Below are 21878 nucleotides of genomic sequence, written 5' to 3'. Positions count from 1 at the left end.
TTGGGCGCTCTCAGGAGTCTTCTTTTGTGTCAGCCCTAAAACCTCAAACCTGTTGTTGCTTGTTTGTCGTTGTAGGTTCGTTGTTGAAAGATTTATTCGTTTTTTGTTGCTCTTGGAAATGCAAATAGTACTCTGGTATCACAGCGCACACTTCTCAGGGTCGCGCTGTCTCCTGGCACGGCCGCTCCAGACCCGTCGCCATCTTAAAAGCCCATTTTTTCATATTTTTTTTGCCACTTGTCTTCTTTTGAGTAATTACAGACTTCTTTTGAGTCTATTCAGTACATTTGCCTGGTTTTTAATCAGATTTTTTTTTTTAAACTATTGAGTTGAGTTCTTTGTGTATTCTGGATATTAATCCCTTGTTGGATGAATAGTTTGCAAATATTTTCTCCCATTCTGCAGGTTGTATTTTTGCTCTGTTGGTGGTTCCTTTGCTGTGCAGAAATGTTTTAGTTTGATATAATCCCATTTGTTTATTTTTGCTTTTGTTGCTTATGTTGTAGAAGTCTCATTCATAAAATCTTTTCCCAATGTTATGTCCTGAAGTGTTTTCCCTGTGTTTTTCTTCTAGAAGTTTTATAGTTTCAGGTCTTACATTTAAGTCTTTAATCCATTTTCAGTTGATTTTGTTATATGGTGAGAGATACAGGTCTAATTTCATTCTTCTTCAGATGAGTCTTCAGTTTTCCAAGTACCATTTATTAAAAAGACTGTCCTGTCCTCAATGTGTGTTTTTGGTTTCTTTGTCAAAAACCAGTTGGCTGTAGGTACATGGATTTATTTCTGAATTCTCTAGTCTGTTCCATTGATCTATGTGTCAGTTTTTGTGCCAGTACCATGCTGTTTGATTACTATAGCTTTGTAGTATATTTTGAAGTCAAGGAGTGTGATACCTCCCCGTCCCCCACTTTGTTCTTTTTGCTCAGGATTGCTTTGGCTATTTGAGGTCTCTTGTTGTTCCATATATATTTTAGAATTTTTTTTTCTATTTCCGTGAAGTATGTCATTAGTTTGATGGGGATTGCTTTGAGTTTGTAGATCACTTTGTATAGCATAGTCATTTTGATGATACTGATTCTTCCAATCCATGAACTGTGCTTCTTTAATTTCTTTATGTTTCATAGTTTTCATTGTATAGATCTTCCATCTCTTTGGTTAAATTTATTCCTAGTTTTTTTTGTTTGTTTGTTTTTGGGTTTTTTGTTTGTTTGTTTGTTTTTGCTATTGTAAATGGGATAGCTTTCATGATTTCTTCTCCTGCAGGTTTGTTGTTACTGTATAGAAATGCTACTGATTTTTGTATGTTGAGTTTGTATCTTGCATCTTTACTGAATTTGTTTATCAGGTTTAGGAGTTTTTTGGTGGTCTTTAGGTTTCTTTGTAAAAATCATGTCATGTGCAAACAAGGACAATTTGACTTCCTTCTTTCCAATTTGTATTCCCTTTATTTCTTTCTCTTGTCTAATTGCTGTGGCTAGGACTACCTGCACTGTGTTGAATAAAAGGGGTGAGAATGGGCATCTTTGTCTTGTTCCCCTTCTTAGGGAAACACTTGCAGCTTTTCCCCATTCAGTATGATGTTAGGTGTAGGTTTGTCATATACAGTCTTTATTGTATTAAGATACTTTCCTTCTAAACCTAATTTGTTGAGAGTCTTTATCATGAATGGATGTTGAATTTTAACAAATGCTTTTTCTCCATCTATCTAGATGATTATATGGTCTTATTCTTTCATTCTGTTTATATGATGTATTATGTTTATTGATTTGCATATGTTGAACCATCATTGCATCCCTGGGATAAATTCCTCTTGATTATGGTATGTAATTTTTTTGATGTGCTGTTGGATTTGGTTTGCTAGTGTTTTATAGAGAATTTTTGCATCTATGTTCATGAGGGATCTTGTCCTGTAGATTTCTTTTATTGTTGTGTCCTTGCCTAGTTTTGGTATCAGGGTAATAATGGCCTCATAATATGAATTCGGAATAATTTCATCAAATTCATTTTTCTGAAATAGTTTAAGAAGTATTGGTATTAGTTCTCCTTTAAAAATTTGATAAGAATTCAGCAGTAAAACCATCTGGTCCTGAGCTTTTCTTTGTTGGCAGACTTTTTGTTACTTATTTGATCTTGTTACTTGTTACTGGTCTATTTAGGTTTTCTATTTCTTCTTGGTTCAGTCTTGGTAGGTCATACGTGTCCAGGAATTAATCTGTTTCTTCAAGGTTTTCATATTTGTTTGCATATAGTTTATAATAGTCTCTAATGATCTTTTGTATTTTGTTATTGGTTGTAATGTCTTTTGCACTGGTGATTTTATTTGGGTCTTTTCTCTTTTTTCTTAGTCTGGCTAATAGTTTGTCAATTTTGTTTACATTTTCAAAAAACCAACTTTTCATTTAATTGATTGTGTTGTATTTTTAGTCTCAGTTTCATTTATTTCTCCTCTGATTTTTATTATTTCTTTTTTCTTATTTTGGGTTTGGTTTGTTCTTGCTTTTCAATTTCCTTGAGGTGCATTGTTAGGCTGTTTATTTGAAATCTTTCTGTTTTGTTTGTAAACATTTATTGCTATAAACTTTCCTCTTAATACTACCTTGGCTGTATCCCATAGGTTTTGGTATGTTTTGTTTCTGTCCTCATTTGTTTCAAGAAATCTTTTAATTTCCTTCTTAATCTTTTCTTTGACCCATTAGTCTTTAAGCAGCATGTTAATTTCCATATATTTGTGTAGTTCTTGTTTTTGATTTCTAGTTTTATTCCATTATGGTCAGAAAAGATACTTGGTATAATTTTGATTTTTTTGAATTGTTGAGACTAGTTTTGTGGCCTAGATGTGGTCAGTCCTGGAGAACGTTCCATGTGCTGATGAGAAGATTGTGTATTTTGCAGTTATTGTATGAAATGTTCTGTAAATGTCTATGTCCATCTGGTCTGTGGAGCCATTTTAACCCTATATTTCTTTGTTGATTTTCTATCTTGATGATCTGTCCAATGCTGAGAGTGGGTTGTTAAAGTTCCCAACTACTATTATGTTGCCATCTATCTCTTCCTTTAGATCTGATAATATTTGCTTTATATATCTGGTTGCTCCGGTGCCCGGTGTGTGTATATTTATAACTGTTATATCTTCTTGCTGTATTTGTCCCTTTATCTCTTTTTTTTTTTTTGGTGGCTGGCTGTTATGGGGATCCGAACCCATTACCTTGGTGTTAAGGTTACACTCTAACCACCTGAGCTAACTGGCCAGCCTAATCTCTTTATCATAATATAATGCCCTTCCTTGTCTCTTAGTACATATTTTGATTTAAAGTCTGCTTTATCTGATATAGGGATAGCTACTCCTGCTCACTTTTGCTTTCCATTTATGTGGAATATCTTTTCATTTTCAGTCTATGTGTTTCTTTGTAGGTAAGGTGTGTTTCTTGTAGGCATCATATAGACGGGTCATATTTTAAAAATCCATTTAGCCAGTCATTTTCTTTAATTGAGTCATTTAATCCATTTACAATTAAGGTGATTATAGATATGTAAGGTCTTAATCCTGTGATTTTGTTAGTTGTTTTCTGATTGTTTTGTGTATCCTTTTGTTCCTTTCTTCCCCTCTTACCGTTTATCCTTGTGGTTTGGTGGTTTTCTACACTGATAAGGTTAGATGCCTTTCTCTTTCTAATTTATGTATCTACTCTACCAGTAAATTTTCTGTTTTCAGATGTTTTCATATTGGTTGTTTTCATTCTTTCTCTTCCAAGTGTGTAGGACTTGCCTAAGCACTTCTTGTGAGGCTGGTCTGGTGGTGATGAATTCTTTATTTTTTTCTGGTACTATTTATTTTTTTAAATTTTAACTTATTGATATACAGTGTAGTTGGTTTTCATGTCCCATCATCAATTCCTCCTTTTCCCCTTCCCCCACCATCAACAACATATTTTTGGTGATGAATTCTTTAAATTTTTCTTTTCTGAGGAAGACTTTATTTCTCCTTCATTTCTGAAGGATAGCTTTGCTTGGTATAATATTCTTGGCTGCCAGTTTTTTTCTTTCAGTATTTTTAATATATCATCTCATTCTTTCCTGGCCTGTAGAGTTTCTGCTGAGAAATCTGTTAGTCTAATAGGGATTTCCTTATAAGTTACTTGCTGCTTTTCTCTTGCTGTTTTTGGAATTCCGTTTGTCTTTAAATTTTGACAGTTTGGCTACAATGTGTCTTAGAAGGGCCTTTTTGGGTTGAATTTATTTGGGGATCTTTGAGCTTACATTTGGACATTTGTATCTTTTCTAAGACTAGGGAAGTTTTTGGCTATTATTTCATTAAAAATTTTTTTAACATCTTTTTTGTTTTCTCTCCTTCTGGAATGCCCATAATTTGAATGTTTGTTTGCTTGATGATATCCTATACATCTTGTAGGCTTTGTTCATTAAAAAAAAATTTTTTTTCTTTCTTTTTTTCTTTCTTTTTTGTCTTCCTTCATTATTTCAAAACAGTTGTCTTGAAGATCAGGAATTCTTTCTTCTGATTTTTTTTCTTTCTTTTTTTCTTTCTTTCTTTCTTTTTTTTTTTTTTTTTGTCTTCCTTCATTATTTCAAAACAGTTGTCTTGAAGATCAGGAATTCTTTCTTCTGTATGATCTGGTTTATTGTTGATACTCTCAGATGTGTTTATTTCATTCAGTGTATCCTTCAATCCAAGTTTTCTGTTTGATTTTTTTAATGATATCTATCTTTTTCTTCAATTTCTTATTCAGATCATGAATTGTTTTTCTGATTTCATGGAATTGTCTGTATTCTCTTTTTGTTCAATTTCTTATTCAGATCATGAATTGTTTTTCTGATTTCATGGAATTGTCTGTATTCTCTTGTATCTCCGTGAGTATCCTCAAGATTATTAATTTGAATTCCTTTTCCAGCAATTCAGCAATTTCTGATTTTTTGATTTTTGGGATCAGTTATTACAGCATTATTGTGTTTCTTTGGTGATGTCACGTTTCCTTGTTTTTTTCATGTTTCTTGTTTCCCTGTGTTATCCGTGCATCTAGTGGAACAGTCACCTCTTTGAATATTATAGAGGGCTTGCATGGGGAATGACTTTCAACTGCAAATGTGTCTTTGGGTTTTGATTGTGTAGAGTATGAAGCCACTAGGTGCGGCTGCAGAAAGGGGTCCCTGGCAGCCACCTCTTGGACAGTGGGTGAAGCCTCTATGTGGGGCTGCAGAGAGTGGGCCCTGCCAGCCTCTTCTCAGGCAGTGGGCAAGGCTGTGGAGCAGGCCTGTTGATAGGGGGTCCAGCCAGCTATTTCTCAGGCAGTGTGTGAGGCCTCAACATTGAGTTGAAGGGGCCACCCAGCCAGCTACTTCTTGGGCAGTGGGCATGGTCACTAGATAGGGCTGCAGAGAGTGACTGGCCTGCTGCTTCTCAGGTAGTGGGTGAAGCAGGCCTGCCATGAGGGAGCCCCATCAGTATGATGCAGCCTTTCTTAAAAGAGAAGTCTGTAACTGATATGGGATTTTCTAAGCTACCATTTTGCAAATTTTGAAGCATGTTTGCAGGTGATAAACAACTATGCAACAATGACTGATTGTGCAATGCATCTCAAATTCAAAGATGTAAAATGTAGAAATGCATCTTAAGATGGATGGGCATGGTCTCTGTCCACATTCCCCAGATAGTGGGACCCTTGTCTGGGCATCCAGCAGTCACCCCATGTGTGGGCTCCTCCACAGTCCAGGCCACCCTCCATCCTAGTGCTGGGAAGTCTATTCAAAAGCAAGTCTAGGGCCGGCCCGGTGGCGCACTGCTACAGTGCGCCGCTTGGGAGTGTGGCGGCGCTCCCGCCGAGGGTTCGGATCCCACATACAGACCGGCCGCTCACTGGCTGAGCGAGGTGCGGGTGCAACACCGAGGGTTGCGATCCCGTTGCCGGTCTCGGTCCGGTACGGGCGCGACACTGAGGGTTGCGATCCGTTGCCGGTCACAAAAAAAGACAAAAAGGAAAAAAAAAAAAGCAAGTCTAGATATGTCACTCCCTGCTTAAAACTCTTCAGGGAGAATCCCATGGGTGGAATTGAAAACAAGCTGATGATCTGTTTGCACAACTAGACAAAGAAGAATGAGGGCAGTGGCTAAAATCTTAATAACCCGATGAAATGAATTATCACCAACGTTCAGTCACTTTGTTTCAATAATACTGTCTGTGACTTTCAGTCTAGGGATCCCCACATATTCCCATACACTCAGGAAAGTAAAAAGTCCTTGTGGAAAAAGACTCGGCCCTGTTTCCTTGCCCTGCTCTGCTCATTGGTACCGAATTTATTTAAGAAAAAGTGTGTATGTGAAGGAAGGAGCAAGAGTTTAGAGTTAGAAAGACCCAAATTTTAATCTCACTTCTGTGACTCTGGTCAAATTATGTAATCTCAGAGGACCTCATTTTCCTAGTGGAAATAAATGCTACTCCTCATCGGGTGTTGGTTGTAAGGATTTTGTTTTTGTTTTTATGAGATAACATGTAAATCTCCTCTCACAGTGACTGGTATATTAGACCTTAATAAATATTAGTCCTATTTTCTCCCCACTTCTTCTAAAAACACCTTTCCATCAAATTCTGAGGAGGAACATTAAAATTAATGAACAAATAAGTTTTGAGGTTATTCAATTTTAAGTAATCTATACTTTAAAAATATTCCTGTTTCCCCCCTTTCATATTGTGAATGAAAAATTAATATCTTTTCTTCTAAAAGCTAGACTCTACCTCCATATTAAATACTATGCTAGTACCGAACATATAGAAAACAGGATAATATCTAGAAAAACATACAAGGCAAAATTTAGATTCCCAGGGTTGAGGAAACTGTACAGTTGGAAATGAAGTGGACTGCTGTTGATGTAGTTTGCCGGATCTTTTACTTTTACTGAGTCTTATTTATTATTGCCTCTAGGCAGTCTGGGGTTCAACCCTCTACCTTTGTCTTTGTGTCCAGATCAATGATTTGAAGCATCTGCTTTCAAATCAGACTGTCTGGGTTCAAAATCCTAACTCCACCACATATTCAGGTGTGTCCCCTTGGGCAAGTAAGCTTCAGTTTCCTCACTGGTAAATGGGGAGAGTGATTGCCACCTCACAAAAGTGTTGCATGTAAATAATATATTTGAACCACTTAGCTCAGATTTGGGTAAAAATAGAATGTACTCGGTAGTGGCAACCATGGTTAATAATTTTCCTAAGGCATGACTATCATGTTTTGCTGATGATTTTGGTTTTGAGCATTCTGTTTTATCTTCGTGTCCTTTGTTTTCTAATTTTTTGCCTAATTGATCATAAAACAAACTGTACCTTTAAATTTTAATGTTGATGATTTGCTGCCCTCTGTAGGCTAATGTGGACAAAACAGGACTTGTAATTAGCAACTCTCTTAGATGCTGAATACAATCTCAGTGTCATCTTGGAGGGTCCTTAGGCCAACTGTGGACAACCTCATAGTCCCTTTTCTGAGACATTTCTTTTCCTTGGTAGCCTAACTGAATACTCTAATAGTATCAGAATCCTCCTGGATTCTTTTTGGAAGTGGGCAGTACACATAAAGCATCATTAGCAATCAGATACTGTATTTTTCCCCTTATAAGTAGTTTTGCAAAATGGTGTTTATTAGGGCTGGCCCGGTGGCGCACTGCTACAGTGCACCACTTGGGAGTGCGGTGGCGCTCCTGCCGAGGGTTCGGATCCCATGTGCAGACCGGTTCCCGCTCACTGGCTGAGCGAGGTGTGGGAGCAACGCCGAGGGTTGCGATCCCGTTGCCGGTCCCGGTCCGGTACGGGCGCGACACTGAGGGTTGCGATCCGTTGCTGGACACAAAAAAAGACAAAAAAAGGAAAAAAAAAATGGTGTTTATTAAAAAGCATGAAAGAATCTTTGCTACTTAAGGCATGATTTAGCACCTGAGTTTTGTTTTTGTTTTTGTTTTGGGTCCTGTTCTTACTGGAGAACTTCAGAGTTCTGAGCAAAACATTAAAAATAAAATTAAGAATGTTTATAGGTAACCCTGTTTGGTTCTTATTATGTTGTCTTATATGATTGTTGCTTGTATGCTCATTTCTTATTTTCAGTCTCATTCTCCCTTTGTCACATAATTTGACATAGAGGATAAATTTACAAGTACACACAGATCCTTGGAAATGGTTTCTGCCAGTACATAGTACAGCATCTTGTTCACAGTGTGACTTGGCTGGAGTTGTGGTAAGAGGTGCCAGTGACAGAGCGCAGAAGATGTGTGCACTAAGGCCTGTGTGCTACCTAAGGTGGGGGGAGGTCGAACTTTGTTTTGAAAACAGGAAGGAGCCACTAAAGGATTTTAAGCTGAAGAATGACATGATCAGATTTCTACTATAGAAATACTACTTGGGCAGTCTGTTTCAGTGTTTATTTATTTTTTTGAAGAGTCAGAAATTTAAGAGTTATTATTCAGCAGGCACAAACATTCGTTCCAAGGACAAATAAAGAACTGGTGATCAAATAATTTATCATTCTCTATGTTGCTTTGCCTCACATGGATTTGTCACCTCTCTTCCTCTGGGTGACAGAGCTGCAAAAAGGGTTACTCAAAGCCCATCTCTTCTGAGCAGTGAGAGACCCAAAAGGGGTTAGTTTCTTTGGAAATTAACCATGAACTGGGTTCTTTCCCCACATTTATTGTCCAGACCAGGAAGTTACAGGAAAAGAACATAGGTGGGGTTTAGCAATAGAGGCTGGTAACATCAGTGAAACAAGCAAAGTGACATTCCATAATGCAATTTGCAAAGTTGATCCACCAACAAAAGCTTGATCTTAGCAAACATTCTCTTTCCCTACACTGCCTCCCCAGTAGTTTACATATCAGTCAAGTAACTTGTCTGTCCGTGAGCCAGCAACTTTGCTGTGTACAAAGACTTTATCCTGAGGAAAGTTTCCTGTCTTTTGAAAGTTAACATTTCTATATGTAATTCCAAAAGGTTAAGCTAAACCTGAGACTACAGGGTTTTGGAAAATAGGCCCTGTGAAATACATTTGCTTTATAGTATACTCCACACTATGAAATTCTCTATCAAAGTAAACATGAAATGAAAAAATTATGTAAATGTAATTAATGGAAGAGGAGACCTGCAGAAGCAATTATTCCTTAAACTTTTCCACCTACTGTTTGTACCTGTAAGGTATTTTGTATTATATGCATTCAAAAGCTTAAACATATCCTGTTTGCCAGTCCAATTTGTGCTTTTTGTATTGTTTTATCTGTTACTATGATGCCTTTAACAATTCTGTTTTTTTTTAGAAAGGAGATAGCTGATATAATTATCAGACAAAATACTGACAGTGTCACCATTTGTAATTAACGAATCAAGATGAACAATTGTTTTAAAAGAGAATATTTTAGATACTGTTCAAGTATAATTTGACCTTGCTACTATATTATCAAAGTTCCAACTTAAATTTATTGTTGCTCTAGTTTTAATGGTTTCAAATAAGTACAAAAGTTGCTAGATATACAATACCTACATACTTAAATCTGTAAGGGTGTTCAATTTAAAATTTTAGAGTTACACACTCAGTAAAACCATTCATTAATTTCCAACTCATATCAATGATTTTATTAATAAAAGACCCATATCGAAAGTAATTTATTGTAAGAGTGCTACCTTACTGTATGGAAATGAGTTAGAATGTCCCAGCTAACCCCAAAATGAGTTAAAATATTCATTCAAAAATGTTAATTTCACAATTAAGTCCAGAACTATGCCTCTTATGCTCAGGGTTGAATGAGGACATAACTGACTTGAGAGAAAACTGCTTTCAAAAGCATCATTTATCAATATTTTGAAGGAATTTAAATAAATGATGCTCAAAAAATTGCCAAAAGTGATTATCAGCCAGAAAAAAAGGAAAAATGTAAAGTTTTTGAATGGATTGGCAGCTGCCTATAAACTGTTTAATAAACATGTATGCCTGAGTATTTTGACATGATTGGGGTTGTCTTTATGTGTTACAGAAGGTGATTAAAGTTGTAAAATGAGAATGCAATGATTCATTATCTTAAGGAGTCTAGGGAAAGGTTTTATTTTATTTTACTTTGAGGAGAAAAAGGTAAATCTCCCACTCTTTCTGAGAGTGCTTTAAAGTAAGCTCATGTTGCATTGTGGTGGTTTTGTCTAATGTTAATAATTTTTTAAAGAATTGCTTTTAATGGTGTTTGGGAGTTATGGTTGCGGATAAAGGGGAGGATTTATTGCTATTGCAAACCAGTTATGTGAAGCAACTTAAAAAAATAGTGTTCGAAATCGTAACTATGTATTTATGTAAAGTATGTGGTCTCTTACTTTTTAGTTTGTAGTGCAAATAAACGGTATTAAAAAAAGCATCATTTACTGTAATACTTTGTGCAGTAAACAACATCACAAGATGGTGAATACAGAATATTTATGGTATTTTTGAATAGCATTTGTTGCTATATACATAAGAGTAAAATTTCAAGACCAAAATATATTGCATTTTCAGTACTTATACTGAAAAAAAGGAAAAGATTTGGAATCAGAACTAGATTCAAATTCTGCATATTCCTACAATAGCTGAGCCTGTTCACCTGAATAATGTATAATGCTTACCTGTCTTACATGGTAGTTGTTAGGACTAAATGAATTAATACAGGAAAACAACTTAGCAAAGCTCCAATAGATACTCAGTGAGTACTAGCTATTAGATATACCCAAGAATCTTCATTAAAACGTTTTTTAGTCCTGTTGATAATTATTAAGTATTTAGGCAATATGTGTTAGAATACTGTACTTCCAATAAAGACCAGATTTTACAATATTTCAGTGGGGAAGCTGAACAATTATGGAGGGTGGGTGGGCCAGAATTCTCTAGAATGTTCCTGGTAATGCACCTCATTCCTTCCTGAGCCATTTGTAAATAATCCCATATAGTTTCTATAAGCCTCTGAGAGTAACAGAAATTAATTATTCAGAAGTCTACAGTGAGAATATTCAATAATTGTGAGACTGTTTTCTGAAATATCAAGAACCTATCTTATCTGTTCAGCCTAGTTTTAATTTTCTGTAACATAATGTTTTCTTTCTAATTAAAATTTGTCAATAATTATGTATACTAGAACAGAAAATAGAATGCTTGATTAATGAGAATTAGTTTCATTCATCTAATGTTTTCTTTCTAATTAAAATTTGTCAAGAATTATGTATACTAGAACAGAAAATAGAATGCTTGATTAATGAGAATTAGTTTCATTCATCTCAAGTAACAGAAAGAGACTACCATTTTGATTACACATATCAAAAACATATATAGTGACACACAACTATTTATCTGAATATTGTTAAAAACAAAACAGTAAAACATACTTTCAAATATGCAAGTAGAAATCTTGTTGGTCTTCAGCTTTAGTGAAGTGCTTAAAAGAGTTTATTCTGTGCTTAGAATATTTCTCTAAAGCATCACAAATTATACATATAAACTTTTCAATGGCAGAATATTTAATATTCTATAGGCAAGGTCTTTGAAAAAGTATGTTTGATGGAGTCATGGCCACAAGACCTAGGAAAAAGGGGACATTACAGAAATCATCTATTACATAACAGTCAGGTGATTTGTTCTGAGTATTTCTGGTTTTTGCCCTGCTTGTGGCTGATACAGTCCTTCACTGCACCCCTCCTCTTGCTGTAAGGTGAAACTATGTGTTCTAATTCTTTAAGGAATAAAAATACATTAAATATTCCATCTTGCTGATTTCCATCTGTGAAATGTTGTACAATATTAAGAATCAAGAAAGAAGAGTAAAATATAGTTTGTTTTTTTTAAAAACATAAAAATGTTATGCTTATAAAACATCAAGCATATAGCCTGTAAAATCAATTAAGAACTTTCTGTGTATGAGGACAAAGATACATTTAAAACATATACTAGAAGATACTTTTTCCTGAGTAGAATGAAATCTTTGTTTTATATCAAATTAAGCTTCTGTGAATCTTAAAATTGTAAAGTACCAAGGCTTTTCGACATCAGACAAAAATCAGGTTTACCTTCACATCCAAAAACAAGAAAAGAAGAAAAATGTTCTAGTCGTGAGAAATTCCCTCACCCGTCCAGTGACAAAGGATGGATGCGGAGACACGAGGTACAGTGAAGCAAGACTTTAATTACAGCCTTATAAGGTTCAGGTGTCTGAAGAGCAGGCACGTGGAAAAGGTCTATAGCAAGCAATTTATTTCCTAGCTCACAAGTCCTTCCCCCCGCTTCCTCATTGGCTGAGTACTACGGGGTGCACAGTCTTCCCCTTTGCAAGGAATTCCTTTGTCTGGGTGCTCAGGACAAGCCTGTGAAAAAGGCCTGCGTGAGCCCTGTGAAGGGAGAACACGAGGGAATGAGGAAAACAACAGGGGCTAGTAACTAGTTACCATCTCAAGGAGAGCTCTATCTGTTCAGAGACCCTCCGGGAATGGGCTGGACCAGTCAGACAACTTTTGGGCTGGGCCTGAATCAGTTAAAACCTTCAGGTAAGTTATTTTTGAAAATGAATCACTTAGATTATTTTCTTACAAAGTAGAGTTTCAGCAAGAATGATGTGAAGTCTGAAATGAGCGGCCAAAATTTTAAATTATCGATAGCTCAGTTTGATTGATTTCTCAGTAAAATCCAGTTTGAAACAACAACAAAAGTACTCTTTACCAAAACAAAATGTAACCCATTGCTAATAAGAAAAATACAAGCCATACACTGAACAGAGGGAACAAAAAGGCAATCGGCCTTTAGAGGAATCCAGAGAACACCCTAGACTTATAAAACCTTTCTAAATCAATAGCCTGTCCCATATTATCATATGTAGAAAAGTGTAACTAAAGTAAGGTAGTTTTTATTAGTTGCATAATCTAAAAATTTGAGGAAATTCTGTAAACACCTTCCAGGTAGGCATTATTTTGGTACTGTCATGCTGGTGATTATTGTTATTATAGTTATTAACTACCATTAAGTGGTTAATGTACAGTAGACCCTTTACCAAGTGCCTTTGTAACTTATACATAATGTATGTACGCATCTCATTGATTCATATGCTTTTAATTTTGCCATGACACTGGCTCTGTGTTCAACAGTGTGGTTATCCTCTCTGTGTTTTCCTGTCTGCCTGCCTGTTAAGTTCTTCATCTGCCACCTGGCATTTTGCTTTGGGCAGGTTGCCACATTGCTGATAGGGCTGAACTGGCATTTCTCAGAAATGGTCCTGGCTGGTTATTCCCCACAACTATAGTGGCTATGACATTCAGGTAGAGACAAAGAGCAGGAAACCTGCCCCTCGTCCCTTGTGCAAAAAAAATCTGTTGCCAGAGGAGACTGAAATCCCAAACCTGTGACATGGAAATAAATGGGCAGAACTTTGGCTAGGGTACGGCAAGTGAGGCCAATAAGCATGTGCCTCAGGTGTAAAATTTAAGGGGGTGCCAAAAAGGTCAGTAATCAAATATGTTAATATCAAAAGTAATGCAAAAAAAAAAAAGAAAGAAAAGAAAAAAGAAAAATCCATGAGGAAGGAAATGTAAAAATTTTAAATAAATACAAGATCTGTATTAATGCCATTCATGGGGAGCCATTTTGGAGCCTGAGGCAAAAGGAAAAATCAGCAATACTGCTCCTATTTAAATTTTTGTATTTTGTTCATCATGGATTTTTTGACTCAATTTTGATTTTTTAAAAAATGTTGTATTAAAGTATTATTTGTATTGAGGTTTTTTAGTACCCCTTCAGTTTTGCACCCGAGGTTGGGTGCCTGGCTGGTCTCATCTAAGCCTTGTGGGTGGGGATTGGGTGGGAAAGCAGGGCAGGGTTGAGGACAGCTGCCTCCCTGGTTACCCTCAACTAATACAGAGTTCTTCCTGATGAGCTCTGTTCCAGGGAATGGGCCCAATGGGTTTGGTCTTAAATGTGGAAAGTCTCAATGTGGTTGCTGGTCATGTCTCTGAATATATACATAGGATTCTTTCTTAAAGGCATCTGGATGAAATATATTTCTTAAGAAAGCTACAAGAAAGAGTTTCCTACCTCCGCTAACTAATGGGAAAAAACGGAATATTATTTCTTCGGGGCATTTAGTTTGTTCAGCGGTGTTCTTTCACCGAGGTTGTTAAATGTTGCATCTGGTTACCACAGGGAGTTTAAAGTCATGTACAAACTCCTCCCCTGGGTTAGTGTCTGGGGGCTAAAATCTTTCATCTAATTTATACTGATTTACTCATATAGCATTTTAAAGCCTTTCCAGGATCTCATTCCTGGCCTCTAACTCTTTTGTTCTGTAGTAAGTGTGTTGTGACTGAGTTTGTGAATAGAAGCTGAGAGAATTCTATATTTTCTAAATTCATATTTGGCTGTGTCTGAATTGGTGGTTTTTAGTGGTTAGCCCAGACTTCTCTTTGGTTCTTTACTGGGAGAGCCAGGCCATTTGAAGGCGATGTCTGGATCTAGCCTAATTGGCTTGATTCTGGCTGGGATGGTGGAGGAACCTAAAGGAGAACTTTGCTTTCACACCTTACAGACTTTTAAATTGTATTATTTTTTTTAAAAAACAAGGTCTGCTGAGAACAGACCCAGTCCCTGAGGAAGGAGAAGATGTTGCTGCCACAGTCAATGCCCCGGAGACCCTATCAGAAGAGGAGCAAGAGGAGCTACGAAGAGAACTTGCAAAGGTAAAATCTTCATCTTTTGCACTTGGAGTAAGTCATAGTTTGTGTTTCTAAAGCACACGGTGATATCTTATAGTGAGCTGCAGGGGAGAGAAACCCTCATGTGTTCACATGTCCCCGAGGTCTTGAGTAGGGGAGAGGAGATAGAATAGAGAGAGGAGGTAGAAATAACATTTGTTATTTTTCTGTCTTTTTGATTGTAGCCATCATAGTGGGTGTGAAGGGGCACCTTGTGGTTTTGATTTATATTTCCCTAATGACTAATGATAGTGAGATAGAAACATATTAGTTTGTTTTTATATGAGAAAACGTATATATGGGATCTGAGAAGTAGGGTATGAAGAAGGAATGGAGGTGAGAAGGACCAATGAATATCTATGAAGGCACCTCACTGACGTCTCACACACTTGGCTCTTCAGCTGCAACAAAGACTTTGCTTTACCCTGGGCTGTGTTGTGGAGATGGGCACTTTCAAACTAACTTACTTAATTCCTCCCTCCCTTTCATTTACATAACATAACATACGAGTTACCATTTTATAGTGTATAGTTCAGTGGCATTTAGCACATTTTATAGTGTGCAACTATCACCTCTTTCAAGTTCCATACATTTTCACCTCCTGCTCCTTAGGCAGTCACTTCTCAGTCTCCCCTCTCTCAGCTTCTTGGCAACAGCTAATCTGCTTTCTCTCTCTATGGAATATAACTATTTTCTTGATACTTCATACAAATGGAATCAGGTAATATATAACCTTTTGTATCTGGCTTCTTTCAATTAGCATAACGTTTTCAGGTTCATCCTTGTGCTTTGTTGTGCCAGTACTTCATTCCTTTTTTTCATTGAATATGTCAAGACTTCGTTCCTTTTTTTCATTCAGTGTGTCAGTACTTCATTCAATGTGTCATTACTTCATTCCTTTTTTTTTTTTGGCCGGATAATATTCCATTGTATGTATCCACTGTATTTTGTTTATCAATTTATTCATTGATGGACATTTGGGTGGTTTCCACTTTTGACTGTTGTGGATGGTGAGCTAGGAACATTTATGTAAAAGTACTTGTTTGAATACCTAGTTTCTGTTCTTTTGCATATATGGTATACCTAGGAGTGGAATTGCTTTGTCATATGGTAATTCCATGTTTAACTTTTTTGGGAGAACTGCCAAACTGTTTTCCACAGCAGTGGCATCATTTTAGATTCCCATCAGCAATTTCTCCACATGTTTGGCAACATTTGTTATTTTTCTGTCTTTTTGATTGTAGCTATCCTAGGGGGTGTGAAGTGGTATCTTGTGGTTTTGATTTATATTTCCCTGACGACTAATGATATTGATCATCTTTTCATGTACTTGCTGGCCATTTGTATATCTTCTTTGGAGAAATGTCTATTCAACTTGTTTGCCTATTTTAAAAATTGGGTTGTTTGTTCATTGAGAGATGTAAGAGTTATGTATATATTCTGGATACTAGACCCTTATAGATATATGATTTGCAAACAGTTTCACCCATTCTGTTATCTTCACTTTAGTGTCCTTTGATGTACAACAGTTTTAAATTTTGCCAAAGTCCAATTTATTTTTTCTTTAGTTGCTTGTGCTTTTGGTGTTGTATCTAAAAATCTATTTCCAAATAACAGATAATGAACAGTTTGTTCCTAAGACTTTGATATTGTTAGCTCTTACATTTAAGCCCTTGGTCCATTTTGAGTTAATTTTTGTATGTGGTTTGTGGTAAGTGTCTTTCTTCCTTCTTTTGCAAGTGGATGTTTAGTTTTCCCAGCACCATTTGTTGAAGAGACTATTCTTTCCTCAGTGAAAATGCTTGACATCCTTGTCAAAAATCAATTCACCATAGATATATGGGTTTATTTCTGTACTCTCAATTCTATTACATTCATCTATATGTCTATTCTTATGACAGTACCACATTTTTTTGATTACTGTAGCTTTGTAGTAAGTTTTGAAATGTAGAAGTATGAGAACTCTACATTCTTCTTATTTTTCAAAATTGTTATTCAAGGTTCTCTGCAATTCCATATGAATTTTGGGATCTGCTTTTCCACCCACACAGAAAAAATGCCATTGGGATTTTTTTTTTTTAATGTAATTTTGTTAATATTATTTTTTACATTCTAGGATGTTGTTGCAGAGCAGCTGGGAGGGAGGGGGAGAGGGAAAAGGGGAAGGAATGGGATGGAAGAAGGAGGAAGGAGGAGGGGTCGGATTGAGGCCTGTGGCACCCCCCTTATTCCCACACAGGAGACCTAGGGGCTTCCAGTGGTGGGTTGGTCATTTCCAGGTTGGGTACAGATGTCAGGGAGGTGTGGCAAAAGCCTTCACTCCTCACTGTCCCATCTTGGGAACCTGGGGCACTTCTTGCTGCAGTTTGGTGGTCATTGCTGGGCTGGTTGCATGTGTCGGGGGGCATGGTTGAGGCCTGAGACCCCCCACCTCTCCGGGTTGGGAGAGCCTGGGGCACTTCCTATGGCAGCTTGGTGGTCGTCGCTGGGTTGGCTGCAGGTGTTGGGGGGGTCGTGGCCAAGGCCCTGTCCCCCATACTCGTGATTGGTTGCAGATGTTGGGGGGCATTGCTGAGGCCCCCGGCCCTCCCCCCTTTCTGGCTTGGTAGCCCAGGGGACTTCTGGTCCTTCTGGGTGTTACAGGTGTTCTTTGGTGAAATGAGACCTTTACTAGTTCATATGAAACTTTGTCTCTGGTTGCAGGTACTTTGTTTTTTCTTTCATTTCTCTGTTGGATTATTTGCTATTCCCACCATTTAAACTCTGCACTGGAACTAATGTGTTGTCCTTTGCTTACTTCTAAAATGCGGGAACTTCTTGTGGGGACCAGTACTTGAGCCCTGTGGTTGAGCTAAATTGCTGCTTTGCTGCTGATTCCCTAGGGAAGGTTTTTTGTGCAGCTCAGGTTTTAATAGTTGACTTTATAGGTACTTCCAGCTCTCGAGAGATCCGGTGCACCTGGGTTGTGTGGAAACTCTGGTCTGGGCCAGAGTCTTTTCATCAAACCACACCCCATGCAATTCTGTATTCCTGACCATTCTCCGCTGAGTGATCCTACGCTGATTGGGGGGCAGATCAGCTGTCCTTGCTGTGCCCCAGTGTTCTACTCATGGGCTTGTTTCTCCCACTGCCCGTGCAGCAAACACTTCCCATGGGGTGGGCTATGGGCCGGTCCCTTGCAATGACTCACTGGCCTCTGAATGGCTTCTTTTTTTCAGTTGTTATGGCTTCTCACTGCTGTGTCAGTCTATGGAAACCCTATTAGTGGTCTTGCTGTCCTGGGAGCCACCAAGGCCCCCTTCACCCCTGCTTGCCTCCAAGCAATTTCATCTGAAGGGCATAGCTGTGCCCCAGCAGCTCCAGCCTGGACATGGCCAGGCTCAAAACGGTCGAAGGGGTTTTTTCTTTCATTGTGGCTTTTCCCACCTTCATGCACACTGTAGGTCTCTCCGCCTCTTTCCATGAGCTCTAGCAGCCCCAGCTTGGCTGTCATTGCTTTTTTATAGTTGTAAATTGGTTGATTTGTGGGAGAGAGTGATGCTGGGGACCGTCTATTCCACCATCTTGACTGGAAGCCCACCATTGGGATTTTGATAGGACTTGCATTGAATCTGTGGGCTGATCTGGTGAATATTGCCAGCTTAACAGTATTAAGTCTCTTAGTCCATGAACATGGAATGTATTTCCATTTATTTGGGTCTGCTTTAATTTCTGTTAGCAATGTTTTGTAGTCTTCTGTGTACAAGTCTTATACTTACTTAGTTACATTTATTCCTAAGCATTTTATTCTTTTTGATGCTTTTGAAAATGGAATTGTTTTTTAAATTTCCTTTTCTGATTATTCATTGCTATTGTATGGAAATGCAACTGAATTTTGCATGTTGATCTTATATCCTGCAGCTTTGTTGAATTTGTTTATGAACTCTAATAGACTTTATTGTGGATTTTAGGATTTTCTATATATAAAATCATGTCATCTGTGATTAAAGATAGTTTTACTCTTCCTTTCCGATTTGGATGCCTTTTATTTATTTTTCTTCCCAAATTGCTCTGGCTAAAAGCTCCAGTACAATGTTGAGTACCAGTGGTGAAAGTGGGGGCATCCCTTGTAGGGGGAAGGCTTTCTGTTTTTCACCCTTGAGTATGATGTTAGCTGTCAGTTTTTCATAAAAGCCCTTATTCATGTTGAAGAAGTTCCCTTCTCCTCGTTTTTAGTGCCTTTTCATGAAAGAGTGTTGGATTTTGTCAAATGTTTTTTCTTTACCTATTAAGATGATCATGTGGTTTTCTCCTTCATTCTATTAATGTGGTATACTACATTGATTTTCATATGTTGAATCATCCTTACATTCCTAGGGTAAATTCAACTTGGTCATTTTGTATAATCCTTTTAATATGCTTCTGAGTGTGTAGTATTTTGTTGTCATTCTTGCATCTATATTTGTAAGAGATATTGACTGCAGTTTTCTTGTAATGTCTTTGGCTTTGGCATTAGGGTAATGCTGACCTATTATAATGGGTTAGACAGTGTTCTATCCTCTTTTTTTTTGAAAAGTTTGAGAAGGATTGATGTTCCATAAATGTTTGGTAAAAGTAACAATTGAAGCCATCTGGTCTTCGACTTTTCTTTGTGAGAGGTTTTGATTACTGATTCAATCTCTGTACATGTTATAGATCTGTGCAGATTTTCTATTTATTCTTGGGTCAGTTTCGATCATTTGTATATTTCTAGGCATTTGTCCATTTAATCTAGGTTATCTAGTTTGTTGGCATACAATTATTCATAGTATTCTTTTGTAAACCTTTTTATTTCTGTAAGGTTGGTATTAATGTCCCCACTATCATTCTGATTTTAGTTATTTGTGTCTTCTCTGTTTTTTTTCCTCTGTCAGTCTAGCTAAACTTTTGTCAATTTTGTTGATCTTTTTTAAAGAACCAACTTTTGGTTTTATTTATTATCTCTGTTTTCCTATTGCCATTTTGTTTATCTTCACTCTAATCTTTATTATTTCCTTCCTTTTGTGTTAGCTTTGGATTTAGTTTGCTCTTTATATTCTGATTCCTTAAATGTAGAGTTAGTTATTGATTTGAAATCTTTCTTCTTTTTTTTTTTTTTTTTTTTTTTTTTTTTTTTTGTCTTTTTTCGTGTCCGGCAATGGATCGCAACCCTCAGTGTCGCGCCCGTACTGGACCGGGACCGGCAACGGGACCGCAAACCTCGGTGATGCTCCCGCACCTCACTCAGCCAGTGAGCGGGAACCGTTCTGTACGTGGGATCCGAACCCTCGGCGGGAGCGCCGCCACGCTCCCCAGCGGCGCACTGTAGCAGTGCGCCACCGGGCCGGCCCAATCTTTCTTCTTTTTTAATGTAGGCTTTTATAGATGTACATTTCCCACTGATACTGCTTCCACTGCATCCCACAAGTTTTGATATGTTGTGTCTTTGTTTTCACTCATCTCAAAGTATTTTCTAATGTCCTTTGTGATTTCTTCTTTGACCCATTGGTGGTTGAAGAGTGTATTGTTTAGTTTCCACATATTAGGGAATTTTCCAGTTTTCTTTTTGTTTTTGATTTCTAGTTTTATTCTGTTGTGGTTGGAGAAGATACTTATATGATTTTAAATTTATTTAGACTTGTTTCGTAGCTCTGTCCTGGAGAATGTTTCATGTGCATTTGAGAAGAATGTGTATTCTACTGTTTTTAGCTGGAGAGTTCTATACATGTCTGTTAGGTCTAGTTGGTTTATGGTGGTGTTCAAGTACTCTCTTTCCTTACTGATTTTTGTCTAGTGGTACTATCTATTTCTTTATGTAGGTTTTATAAACAAGGTAGGGATAGGATGGATGAGGCACATTGGTGATAAGCCTTATAAAGAGAGTAAGGATTAAAAATACTGAGTATTTAATGCATGGCTAGTATTTTAAAAACAAAAACAAAAACAGTTTTTCCACTAGTTATGTTTATTGTAGAAACATTAAAAGATACTGGATAAAATTAAAGTCATCTACAGTGTGAAAATTTTAGGTAATTTGTTTCCAGACCTTTTCTATGTATATATTCCTATAATTTATTTCTATATTTTAAGAAGGCATTCGAATACACATCTGTAACTTTTTCCCACTTAAGTGAATTTCAAAATAAATTTTTTTCATGCCAATAAATAATCGTCTACAACCCCATTTTAAATTGCTGCATAGCCCAGTTTTAATTCTGCAAGCTTATTTTCACTATATGGACATATTTATAAACATTTAGATTGTTTCCATTTTTTGCTGTTATGAAGTTTGATGCAAATAGTTTGATGTAGACCTTTATGATCTTTAGTTAGTTCTTTAGGGTAATGTTCTAGAAGTAGAATTATCCCTGGGTAATGGTTTTTAAGGGCATTCCTATATACACCAACATGGTCAAAATGCTATCCAGAAGATTTCTCACAGTGTAGGTATGAAAGTATTTTTTACAAGTCCTTGCAAGCTCTCAATATTATTATTTCATTATGAACAAAATAATAACACAGGTTGAGTATCCCTTATCCAAAATGCTCGGGACTAGCAGTGTTTCAAATTTTGGATTTTTTTTTTTATTTTAAAACATTTGCATATATATACTGGTTGAGCATCCCTAGTTTAATTTTAAAATTCAAAATTCAAAATACTTCAATGAGCATGTCCTTTGACAAGAGTGTCCTCATGTTTGTGTTAAAAAAGTTTTGGATTTTGTAAGATTTTGGATTTTAGATTTTCAGATTAGTTATGCTTGACCTGTAGACCCAATGTCTACAAACTACTCATTATGTGGCAGGCACTGACCTGAGCTCTTTGCATGTATTATTTCATTAATTATCACAGCAGTCTTATGAGGCAGGGACTGTTATCATCATGATTGATAGAGGAGGAAACATAGGTCTAAATCTCTAAATAGATTATATAACTGTTTAACAAATGAAGTTATCAGGTATATGACTTGTAAATATTTTCTACCATTCTGTGGGTTTTTCTTTTCACTTTCTTGATAGTGTTCTTGGAAGAACAGAAGTTTTTAATTTTGATGAAGTCTAGTTTATCAGGTTTTTTTTGGTGACTTGTTCTTTATGTGCATATCTAAGAAACTATTGCCTAATCCAGAGTTTTGAAGATTTACTTCAGTG

At 36.8% G+C, this 21878-nt stretch overlaps 1 protein-coding gene across 4 annotated transcripts in view; it reads left to right on the top strand.

Annotated features, from left to right (window-relative positions):
- TPD52 (tumor protein D52) overlaps window positions 1-21878 on the top strand; it is a 55530-nt gene that overhangs the window by 13374 nt on the left and 20278 nt on the right. For all 4 annotated transcript variants that reach the window (XM_008585480.1, XM_008585478.1, XM_008585479.1 and 1 more), the window contains exon 2: window positions 14599-14714. In XM_008585480.1, coding sequence (XP_008583702.1) covers window positions 14599-14714 — 116 coding nt within the window. The remainder of the gene's footprint in view (window positions 1-14598; window positions 14715-21878) is intronic.

Source organism: Galeopterus variegatus, unplaced genomic scaffold (genome assembly GCF_000696425.1).
Source record: "Galeopterus variegatus unplaced genomic scaffold, G_variegatus-3.0.2 Scaffold3589, whole genome shotgun sequence".
NCBI lineage: Eukaryota > Metazoa > Chordata > Mammalia > Dermoptera > Cynocephalidae > Galeopterus > Galeopterus variegatus.
This window is presented reverse-complemented; position numbering and strand designations above follow the sequence as displayed.